Consider the following 12,466-nt stretch of genomic DNA (forward strand, 5'->3'; position numbering starts at 1 on the left):
GGCTAGTTTCTCATATAGCCAATGCTAAGCATTTATTTCTTACCACTTCAATTGTTTTATTCATCTGTGTTCACTTCTAGAGAACAGGGAAATGTTTTATTTATCTTTGTAACATGCAGAGCATGTTGTGTAGCTCTTTCAATTTCAAAAATGCTGGGAAAAAGGTTAAAAAATCATTTTCCTATCTTATGTCACTGATTTATGATTATTCATCTTTAAATCTGGGAAGAATTTCTTTAAATATATCCAGTAATGTATCCCGAATATAAATGTAATCCTTACTCTCAACATAATAAAAGCTAAATTTCTGAGCACTTATTATGAGATAAACATCTTTTTAGCTGCTTTAGAGGCTACCAATTCAATCATTCCTTGTGACAACTCTACCATGCAGGTACTAGTGTTATCTCCATTCACCACAGGAGAAAATCAAAACATCAAGTTTAAGTAAGCTGCCCAACACCATACAAAACTGGTGAAGCCAGGATTCGAACCTGAGCATACCATGGCTCAGAAACCCTACTCTCATGCCATACTGTATTAACATCTAGAACCAGACTTTAAATGTACAAAAGTGTTTAAATATACAGCACAAAATCGAGTCTCTTTTTTATACCACTTTAGAACAGTTTCCTAGATAGGTGAATTAGCAGTACTTGGTCTGTTACATAAAAAGAAAAAAAAAATCCCTCAACATTACATACCTATATAAAAACTTAATTTTGAAAAATTATGATATCTATGAGAACTCTATTACTTTTCAGTGAACTTTAATTACAAATTACATATATGTGTGTGTATATATAGAATATACATAATTAAATACATATATAATATATATAATTAAATATATATATATATATATATATAATATAAATTAACTACAGATCTTCCTCAACTCACAATGGGGTTATATCCTGATAAATCCATTTTAAGATGAAAATACCGTAAGTTGAAAATGCATTTAATGCATCTAACCTACCAAACATCATAACTTAGCCTAACCTATCTTAAATGTGCTCAAACGCACTAGTCTACATAAAGCCTATGTTTAATAAAGTGTTGGCCATCTCATATAATTTATTAAATACTATACTGAGAGTGAACAACAGGATGGATGCATGGGTACAGAACGGTTTTAAGCGAACCGTTAAAACCTTGTGATCCTTGTGTTGTCCTTGTGATCGCATGGCTGACTGGGAGCTGTGGCTCACTGTCTGCTGCCCAGCATCCTGAGAGAGTATTATTATAGGCTTATTGCTAGCCTGGGAAAAGATCCAGATACAAAACCTTGAAGTATGGTATTCACTGACTGTGTATGGCTTTTGCACATCAAAAAAAGTAAGTCAAACCATTGTAAGTCAGTGATATTCTGGTGTATCCCCCCCTGCCGCCCCATTCTGGAGTATTTAATGCCAATCATGGTTCAGGCATATTGACTTGATCCTTACTACATTGTGATACTGGTATTGTTGACATCACTTGGTAAGAGAATAAACTGACACTCAGAGAGGTAAAAAAAACTTGCACAAAGCCACAAAGTTGGTAAGTGGCTGAATTAAGAGCTGGTTTGTCTGATGATAAAACCCATGAGGCTTCCATTCACCAGTGCTCCTCTGCCCTCTCTCCTCTGCTATGCATGCATTCTGCATGCACTGCCTCGTACGAGAGAGTGACAGCAGCATGGAATGGCTCGCTTGGAGAGCACAGGAGCGGATGCTACATCAGCATCTCATTAAGGGGAAGGGCCTAAGAATTTAAGAGTTTAAAATCCTCTCCATTCCACACTCCCATCTCCATTCTCTCTTAAGTATCATTCTATTACACCATATTCTGGACCCTGCATCCATGGATAAACTATATGGAATCCATTAACTCCTGCAAAGTATATGAGAAATATTGTTTGTACTTGCGCATTTTTCTAGGTCTAAGACCAGTAGCTCGCAGTGGACATTTGGAAGAGCCTAGGATCCCTGGAAAGCTTAACCACGGACAGAGCTTTAGGAGGGTAGCCACTAGTCATATATGGCTATGTAAATGTAAACCTAATAAAATAGAAAATTTGATCCCCCAATTGCATTATTGACATTTCAAGTGCTCAAGCAGCCATGTGCAGCCAGTGGAGACTGCAACAGACATTGATGATACATAATACTACCATCAATGCAGAATATTCTATAGATAGTGATGTTTTAAAGACTTAAAAATTGAATTTATCAAAAAACTTAAGTGGGTTAAAAAGAATGAAGAAACTGGGAAGCCCCATGGCTCAGTGGTTTAGCGCTACCTTCAGCCCAGGGTGAGATCCTAGAGACCTGGGATCAAGTCCCACATCGGGCTCTCTGCATGGAGCCTGCTTCTCCCTCTGCTTGTGTCTCTGCCTCTCTCTCTCTCTGTCTCTCATGAATAAATAAATAAAATCTTAAAAAAAGAAAAAAGAATGAAGAAACTACTTCTAAAGTTTTGTGTGGCCACTCATTTTAGATAATAAAGTATGAAAAAAGCAGTGCAAGAATAAATATGTAGATATATAAAATATCCCACAGATTTGGCCTTACCTTCTCCTTCTTCTTTGATGGACTTTGGTTGAGAGACGGCAAAGCACTGCATAGTTTCATATTTTTGATGTGCTTCCTGGTTATCATGACCTTCCTCTTCCGAGTCAGGTAATGGTTTTACCAGCATCCGACAATTGAAGGTATGGCTATTCCGTCTAGGAGGTTCGCCAGACCAGGATCCCCCATTCACTGAACGAGGCAAAAGCAATCTGACAATTATAAAGGAACTAACCTTGGACTTGCTGCTACCAAATTAACAAAACGAAGCAAATGTTTTAACAATTTCAGAAAATGCTTGGGATTTTCCAAAAAATTTTCATACTTCTTACTCTTCATTCTGACTCCTTCAAGTTCAGGCCTTGCTTATTTATTACTAGAACGCAGTTCTTCTTCATTTTTGGGTTTTCCTTACTCTGGTTTCTTGGAAATTTGGTTCAACCTACTTGTATTCCAGCTTCAGAAGTGTTGCCCCCTGCCTAAAAATCTCTAACTGGCACCAACTGCAGCATGCATTAAGTTAGAGATATGAAGGCCATCTGAACTGATAAATGGCATCTCAGTAGCCAGCCTCATCGTACCCATCTAACCAGATCTCTTGTGTCTGCCAGCACGAGCCTCCCCAGCCATCCCCACTAGCACACCTGTGCTCCTGCTACTTTGTCTCAGGTGTCCAGCTGCCTCTATTTCTCTCACCCAAAAGTATCCTGCTCTAAGGCTGAGATCCCCACACTGCCTCCTCTCACAGATTGTTCTTTTGTAGAAATTTTAGTGTGCATCTTTAACTTGGCTGTTGCTGAATTACTCTATTGTAGCTTTTTCTTTTGTTTCGTGTATATTTCTCCGTAAGATTAAAAAATCCTAGGGACACCTGGGTGGCTCAGTGGTTGAGTGTCTGCCTTTGGCTCAGGGTGTAATCCTGGAGTTCCAGGATTGAGTCCCACATCGGGCTCCCTGCAGGGAGCTTGCTTCTCCCTCTGCCTATGTTTCTGCCTCTTTCATGAATAAACAAATAAAATCTTGAAAAACAAGACTAAAAAACCCTTGTGGATGCACTGCTAATGTCACTTCTTTTTTATCAAGTGAAAGACTACTTTACATGTCTTCTACTTTAGTGTCAATACTTAGAAATGTATGTATTAGCTGAAGAAAGATAATGACATGGAGGAAAGACACTGTTTTTTTTTTGGGGGGGGGGATGTGTTAGAGAAACCAAGAGAAATGAAAGAATGACTGATTTTGAGAATTGAAGGGTGTTTACAGATCACCAGATCAACTTTCTCATTCTACAGATGAGAAAACTGATGAGAAAGATATTCGGCTACTGAAAGAGCTGGAATCAGAACCAAACCTAACCCTCATTTTGGTTGTCTTTTCTTTACTGTTCTTTATGTTTTATCTAAAAAATATTACAACCAGTAGGACAATGAAAGAGGGGATCAAAAAAAGGGCCAGTGATAAGCAAACATATTCTCAAAACTCACTAGTTGGAAAACACTTAAAAGGGCACCTCAGTGTTCTGGTGAATGCAGTGCTAATAAACCCATAGCCACTGGGTTGCAAAGGAATAAAGACAAAAACACAGCCCAGAAAGAAAAAAGGAAACATCAAGTTAACTGTAAGAAACTGTTTTAGAATTACAGAAGGAACCATAGCTAGCTTTATATGTCTGTGCAGACATTTGGGAAGTTTATTCCACCATCAGTATTCTTAAAAGCTGATTTACATAATGGCTACTACACCGAGAAATCAAAGAAGAAAGAAAAAAAGAGTTCTTATTAGCTTAGGTTAATAAGTAATTTTAAAATATAGAAAAAGTATGATATAAAGTAAGGAAAAGAGCTCTTTAGACAACTGAATTAATAATAGTGAATTAATAAGTATAGGTCCTTTGAGGAAGTCATAAAATTAGTGAAGAGATTTGAAATATTAGTTACTTGAAATAAGAAATCCCATTTTCTTGTTCATTTACTAGAGAATATAATAAAAGAATCTCACATGAGTATTCATGCTTTGTATTACTGTTGCAGTCCCTTTGAAAAAAGGGTTAGTCTATCAAGGCAAAGCTAACCATAAAAGGGCCTTCTATTTACTGTGGTAACAATAAGACCAACTAATTCAAACCATTTGATAAAAAAGAACAGAAATACTTGCTAACTCAGGACTTGACCTTATTCTGTACTAAAATATGCACTTCCTTTTATCTGTGAAGATGTTCTTAGCGTCATCAGTCTAAGTGAGAATATTAAAAAAAGAACCACTTAGTAAGTGGGAACGGCCACAGTCTAGGGCAGCGACTAAGGTGGGTGCACACTGTGAACCGCCCACTTTAAAATATGGCCCTTGATAATCAGGTACACCTTTGGACAGCATCTTCAAAACGAGATGAAGTCAGGAATGTGAGAACAGGGAGAGTGGGTAAGGAGGCAGTGTCTGATGGCGACACCCACAGAGCCACCCAAGGGCCTGGGAAATAAAAGAGCCCATTCAGGGCTCCTAGGCTGAGAGCATTTGAACCTCTAAATGCTACTTGTTCCCTAACATTTTTAGAACTCCCTATGCACCCACATGCATACTCTCTTCATAAGTAGGACTCAAAATTTTGGGGTTTTTTGGGAAGTTAAATCTCAAACTTTTTTTTTTTTTAATTTTTCTTTTTTTTTAATTTTTTTTATTTATGATAGTCACAGAGAGAGAGAGAGAGGCGCAGAGACACAGGCAGAGGGAGAAGCAGGCTCCATGCACCAGGAGCCCGATGTGGGACTCGATCCCGGGTCTCCAGGATCACGCCCTGGGCCAAAGGCAGGTGCCAAACCGCTGCGCCACCCAGGGATCCCAAATCTCAAACTTATCATGACCATGACTTCTTAGGGTCAGAGAGAAAAAGTACAAAACTGAGTGAGCTGGCACTGCTCCAACAACGACACAAGGCCCAGGAAGACAGTTGCCACAGGATACTATCTCTCTGAATTATCTTCATGTACTTTAAATATAGGATCAAAATGATCATTCCAGGACACCTGGGTGGCTCAGTGGTTGAGTGTCTGCCGTCGGCTCAGGGCATGATTGAGGGATCCTGGAATCAAGTCCCACATCAGGCTCCCTGCAGGGAACCTGCTTCTTCCTCTATGTTTCTGCCTCTCTTTGTCTCTCATGAATAAATAAATAAAATCTTTAAAAAAAAAAACAACCCTGATCATTCCTTCAAGATCACTGTCTGCAGATGGCCTCTTCTCCATGACTTTGAATACTTCATAAAAGTGTCTCTAAAGAACTACCTAGTTACTCCTATCCCCTATAGCCAGTCCTCTGTGACCCCTTCCGACCAAGAACAGGCAGGCATGGGGGGCAGCGGAGGCATCCGGCAGACCATCGTTTACCTATGGACTTTGGCAGCAGGTTTTTGACGAATTCCGTGTGGTCCCCAACGTGCAGGATGCCATACACGCTTTTGTTCATCAGCTCCTCTTGGTTGTATCTTAGGTACTGGGTCACATTCTCTGAAACGAACACAACGTTGCCTTCCAGGTTCACCACGAAGAAGAACCCATCTAGGGCCTGAGGGAAGAGGCACAAACTGTGAGGAAGGGTGCAACCGAAAATGGCACACAGTGGGTATGGAGGGATGGCCCCTGTGAGGGAGATGTGTCACTCACACGTGGACAGAAGAGAGAGTGCTCTGTCGCCACTCTTCTAATTTTGGGGAACAATGGGCACATTTCCTTACGGTGCAACTATTCCATCTTAGTAGGTGGGAGAGGGCCAAGATCAGGGTTTCTTGGTTGCAAACTAAATGACAAACACTTACTCTGTTATTTTATCAGGAGATGACTACTGCCAACTAAGTACAAGCATTTATCTGTATTTTCCAAATTATATTGATGGATTCCACCTTGCCAAGAATGTTTATGTTCCCAACCCAATACAAAGTAACTATGTTGTAAAGTTTCTCAGGTAATACAAGGGGACGAGAGGGTCACTGATAATTTTCCTCCAGTTGAAGGACAAAAAACAAAACAAACAACAAACCCCAAGCTTTGCTACCCTGAAAGCTGCCAGAGTTTAAAAGGAAAGAAGGGCTGGTGTTCTCAAACGTCAATCTTTTATTGTTTGGGGAAGGGGTCTGGGACGTATCTTTCTCATATGGCAATGGGGATCGCAGGCTGAGACGTGACCAGCACTGTCTTAAAACTGGAAGGGGGGGATCCCTGGGTGGCTCAGCGGTTTGACGCCTGCCTTTGGCCTGGGGCATCATCCTGAAGCCCCGGGATCGAGTCCCACATCGGGCTCCTGGCATGGAGCCTGCTTCTCCTTCCGCCTGTGTCTCTGCCTCTCTCCCTCTCTTTCTATGTCTATCATGAATAAATAAATAAAATATTAAAAAAAAAACTGGAAGGGGACTTGAGGCCTTGTTTTTTGATAGTGAGAACTGGAAAGTTAAATAGTCGTGCCCTCCTATATTGTTTGTTCTCTGGGTCATCATGATGCAGATCCCTAACCACCTGGATAATGTTTTCCCCACAATGTGGCTTGGCCTCACTCCTCGTTGCTGTCATTCCAATCTAGATTAGGGAAGGACAGAAAGACTCCAGGATCACGTCAGGGAATAAAGATATGACAATAACTATGAGCATGTTTACTATGCCTTAAACATACTGTGTCATCTGAAAATTTACAACTCTGAAAGTTATATTTTATCTTCTCCAATTAACAGAGAAGGAAGAAATTCAGGCTTAAAGAGGTGAAGTGATTTGCATAAGCTTTTGGAACTCAGTCAGGGGCAGAGCTGGACTCTGAATCCAGGGGGACCCAGACTCAAAAGCTCATGCTTGTGATTATTCTGCAGCAGGATGTTCTACTTCAATATTTACCCCGATCTGATCCTATCACGTTCACCGTGGTGATGTAAAAGTTGAGTACAGGGAGTTTCTCTTAGTGATTCTTCCTTTCCCTTTTTGATCCGTGTTTGTCAGAATCCTGATTTATGGCCTAGGTGAGTGATCAGAACTAGGAAAGGCTTGATGTTGATCAGGAAAACCTGGAAACAAGGCCACCTGGTCTACCCAGTTTATGCCATTGGGTTTCCCCATGCTATGGATTTGCTACTATCTTTAAGGAGAATGTTACATGTACATGTTGATAGAACAACATGTATGGATGGGGCATAGTTTGCTTTTCCTTGGGTTATTGTTTAACAGGCTCCTATTTTGTGAGCTTTCTTTGAATATATTCCATCTTTAATTCTATTTCCATCACAAAACTAAGTGCTCTCTTAAATTAGAAATGACCATAAGGCACCAGTAAAAAGCTCTTAAAAAAAAAATAACACCATTCAGTTTTAAGTTTTTCTTAAATATTTTGTCACGTTTTACCAATGGTATAAACAATAAGCAGGGCAAAGCAAGACTGTATGGAAATGGACTTCCATATTAGGTTGACATCAACCCCTGAAAACCTTGTGTAAGTGCATGTGAGTGTATCTCTGCGAAGGGAGAAAGGAGGTAAGTCAGTTGACTGGTTATGTGCCACAAGTCCTTTCAAACTAAGTGCTTTAGATATACATTCCCAGGGATTTTCATAAGTATATTACCTATAGTTTCCTTTTCAAAGTGCAAAGAGCTTCCCACTACTTTGTACTACAATTGAAAGATTGATTTGTAGCAAAGTTATGACTGAAAGGTGAAAGTGTTTCATCTTATAAGACTGTTTTTTTAAAGCACACTATGATACTGCTGATGAAAAAAGCTGACATTTGGTTTTGTTGCCTAGCAACCACTATGCTATGATGTAAGCATGAGTGTGCATCTATGCCTAGGAACAGCTCAACGAGAACAAGTTTTCCCTATTTAAATTATTCCACATAAACAGGGATAAAGACTAAATTCAAACCTTAAAGTCACTAGATTCAAGCATTAGCTCTCTAACATATTTAACACTAAAGTCCTGCCACATAAGTACTCGCTCAAATCTGAATACAAAGAATTCTCAGAAGACTATTTTGAAACAGTAAAAACATTGGTTTGATTTTATGAGAGAAGGCCCACTGATATTCTGCGATCTGATTTTTATAATCAATGAACTTGTTCTCAGAGGGCTTAGATCACAGTCTTGTGGTTACTCCAAATATTTCTTTTTAGAAGCCTCACAAATTTTTTCAGGATTTCTGATTATAGGACTTTCAGATTGCACCCTACGGTAATCTTCCCCCATATAAGGAACTGATGCAGATACTTGGGAATTTCCTAATAATCTAATAAACTAGATTATAATTTTCAAATCAGTTTTGTTTATAATTCAAAAAATTTTTACAAGAACATATCTCTTTCATCTAATTCTAAATAGTCTACCTTGTTTGAGTTTTCTTATCTGTTTCTAAGAACTAAGCAGGAAGTAGCACTCTAGCTTTCCTTATTGACTCTGGAAAATCAGGTTAAATGTGTCTTTGCTTTTTCCCTGAAAATTGTACTTGGATATCAAGCTACTGACTTAAGAGAAATAAGCAAAGGACAACACAGGGTCATTTAGAGTCTTTTGACTAGTAGGTCCATCTCCAGAAATTCTGTTATTTCTAAATACAAAGATTGGGTCAGACGATTTTTAATTTTTTCTGTGTGCCTCCTTCACCTTCCAAGTGTCTGATAAATTTTCACAAAATGAGATTTTCTAAAAATAAAAATCATCACATGCACCAACTGAAAAAAAGGGGCAATCGCTGGTTATCTTTGCTTTAAAAATCCTAATTTCTCATATATGTGCAGCTATTACCACAAGATAAAAGTGATTCTACATGGCAATGCTGCCCAGCTTCCGGCCATGCAGTGCTTTTCAATCTCATCGTATCATCAGCAGAGTAAATTATCCTGAGAACTGACATAATTTATGTCTCAGGGCTCCTCTGCTTCTTGTTATATATTCACCGACATTTTTTTCCCTCATCTTCCCATAGCCTACATCTTTAATTTTAATTTTGGAATAGGTACAGCAAAGCACTTGGTGTTTAACACTGTACTAGTTAATAAAATAGGAAAGCTAGACTTCACAAATTCTCAACAGTAGTCTGGTGATAAACCTTCCCAGAGTTTAATAAAGAACAGGGAGTTAAGACCAACCACTACACTTGTGATGCTTAACAGTTCTGCCTGTTATTTCAGTTTTCATCTTTGTGAGATAAACTAGTTTGAAGCAGCATAAATAAAAAGCACAAACCTTCATCTGGTCCTTGAATTTTAACCTGCCTATATAGGCATATGGATATGGCACATATAAAACCTAAAAATTGGGGGAACATTTCAAATGAAAATTATAACATGGAATTTAATAGGACTTGTGAACATGGTTTTCCAAAATGAATGCTGTCTGGTAATCTGGTTCATGTAAGTATCTATTGATACTTTGAAATGTGTATGTGCTGAAATCAGGAGCTAGATGAATGCATATTAGTGAGCTCCAGAGGTCAGCAGTACTTCAAACCTTAAGAGTAAAAATTAAGTGTAGACGGTCCTTAAATTACATTCACCTGAAAATTAACCATAACAATGTGAAGACCAACAACAGTGCAAGGTACATAACCAAAATGAGGGTATGGTACCTCAAGCATCATAGGCCCCAGGGCATCCTTGTCGATGACACCCTGCCCTGTAGATGACACATCTGACTTCTGCACTTCATCTATGTTGGCGGCGGCTGCTTTCTCTGCAACAAACATAAGTGTGAATTAAATGGCAGTGCTTTTTCAAGGACAGAATGACACAGAAACATTTTTATTGTGATGATTCTTAAAATCTCCAGTGGAATCAGACAGGGGCTATAAAAGAGTTAGAACACATTCTCACTGCCATTGGATGGGAGACACTTGCTGGAAGCAGCAACCAGAACATTAACTTTTCACCTCCAGAACCTGTGGCTCAGATCTCCTTTTCAGGCAGTTGATAAAATGACTTTAGTGGTTTCGTGCTAGTCCCCGACAAGCATTTTTTTTTTCTAGATTACAAAACTGCTATATGCTATGGCACAATTAGGCTCTACTCAGGAGACTCCCCAAACTAGGATAACAAGAGGTCTGTCGTTCAGAATTCAGTAGCATATCTCTGATTAGAGATACATTTGTACATACTTGGAGAAGGAAATAAAAAGGAGTCCCAACCTCCTATGGCTGCCCCCATGTGACAAGCTCTAACAACTGCCTTATGGACTCTTGTACTGCTCCACCTCGTGTCACACTCGCATCTAAGTAGCCTAAAAGATGTGATCCCTATCTTGTAGAAGGTGCTTAACGATTTAAGGCAGACAGAAGAGGCACCCTATCAGGCACCCAAAGGAGTTCAATGGCTGCCCTTTTATCTAGTCCAGAGATGCACAACACCTGCTCCCGGATTACAACAAGCGAGGCAGCATTCAGGCCTGGAGGGCCTGGGAAAACACTCCATCCATCATGATTAATTCTCAGAGAACAAATAGATGCGCAGTTGTCAATATATATGCAAAGTCGTTATTTCCAGAACACCAAAAAAAGTTTAAAGCATAACAGGTACATATCGTCAGCTTGCTAGAAAACAACACAAAAACAATGTGCCAATTATTTGTACCTGAATAAATTATATCTTTATTTACACTGCATGTTATCACTGTAATTAAATGCAAATAAAGAAAACTGTAAATCGATTTAGTACTCAGGATCAACCTGCTTTCATGACTTTGGTAAATTTCTCTGTAGTTGCTTCTTCTTCTTCTTCTTTTTTTTTTTTTTGTGGTAGTAAAGATTTTATAGGGTATTCTTTTTTTTTTTTAATTTTTTTTATTTATTTATTTATGATAGTCACAGAGAGAGAGAGAGAGAGGCAGAGACATAGGCAGAGGGAGAAGCAGGCTCCATGCACCGGGAGCCCGACGTGGGATTCGATCCCGGGTCTCCAGGATCGCGCCCTGGGCCAAAGGCAGGAGCCAAACCGCTGCGCCACCCAGGGATCCCTTTATAGGGTATTCTTAAAATCTGAAAAGCTTAAGTGGTACCTGAGAACCTAGAACATAACTAGGAATTATTCAGGTTCTCCAAATCTTGCCACTGCCAGGATGAAGTGCTTCCACATGGATATTTATCAGTGCAATGGAGAAGATGAACTGTGTGAATTCAAGTCTAAGTTCAGCCACTTAGAAGTATGAGTCAGGGGAAGTCATTCCAACTTTTTAAGGCTTTAGTACCTGCCTTCTGTACATCATGGATTCCGACAGGAGTAAATGGGATGATATATAAAACATCTTCTAAAAACTATGAAGTAGTTTACAAATATAACTTACTGCTAGCATATTTTGTTAGTTCTTCCTGAGTTCCAAATGTAGTAACTTCTTCACAGAGTTTATCATAAGCAGACTGTATCTGCTTTTCCAATTACTATATTCCTGGTTCACCTCCTTAGATCTAAATAATTGTGATCCCTTATTAAGAGAGGCAGGACTTGGGGCGCCTGGGTGGTTCAGTTGGTTGGGCATCTGACTTTTGATTTCAGCTTGGGCTGTGATCTCAGGTTGTGAGATCGAGCCTGACTTCGTGCTGGGCTGCTTGCTCAGCTCAAAGTCTGCTTGAGATTCTCTCTCTCTCTGCCCCTCTCCCTCCCCATCATTTATTTTAAAATGAGAGAATGAGTGGGGATGGGGGGTGGGGAGAGGACTTATCTGGTAGCCTTTATAAACTCAATAATGTGAGGATCTCTCAGTCTTCCTTTTGTTTTTTTTTCTTACTGTCTTCCCTAGCTCTTGTTAAGTACTTTACCTCTTGGCTCTACCTGCAGACTTGGTGTCAGCCCAATTCCTCAGCCTCAATGGGGGAGGAAGTACCTCAGGCTCTCCAGATAATTACGGCAGATGACCTTCCTCCCCCCAGTCCACCCCATTTTTCTAGAATCTTTTTCACCGCT

At 39.6% G+C, this 12,466-nt stretch overlaps 1 protein-coding gene across 9 annotated transcripts in view; it reads right to left on the minus strand.

Moving 5' to 3' along the window:
* NCOA2 (nuclear receptor coactivator 2) overlaps positions 1 to 12,466 on the minus strand; it is a 295,825-nt gene that overhangs the window by 53,817 nt on the left and 229,542 nt on the right. For all 9 annotated transcript variants that reach the window (XM_038579485.1, XM_038579489.1, XM_038579481.1 and 6 more), the window contains 3 exons: positions 10,144 to 10,247; positions 5,936 to 6,113; positions 2,559 to 2,747 (listed from right to left, as the gene is read on the minus strand). In XM_038579485.1, coding sequence (XP_038435413.1) covers positions 2,559 to 2,747; positions 5,936 to 6,113; positions 10,144 to 10,247 — 471 coding nt within the window. The remainder of the gene's footprint in view (positions 1 to 2,558; positions 2,748 to 5,935; positions 6,114 to 10,143; positions 10,248 to 12,466) is intronic.

This window comes from Canis lupus, chromosome 29 (genome assembly GCF_011100685.1).
Source record: "Canis lupus familiaris isolate Mischka breed German Shepherd chromosome 29, alternate assembly UU_Cfam_GSD_1.0, whole genome shotgun sequence".
NCBI classification, from domain to species: domain Eukaryota; kingdom Metazoa; phylum Chordata; class Mammalia; order Carnivora; family Canidae; genus Canis; species Canis lupus.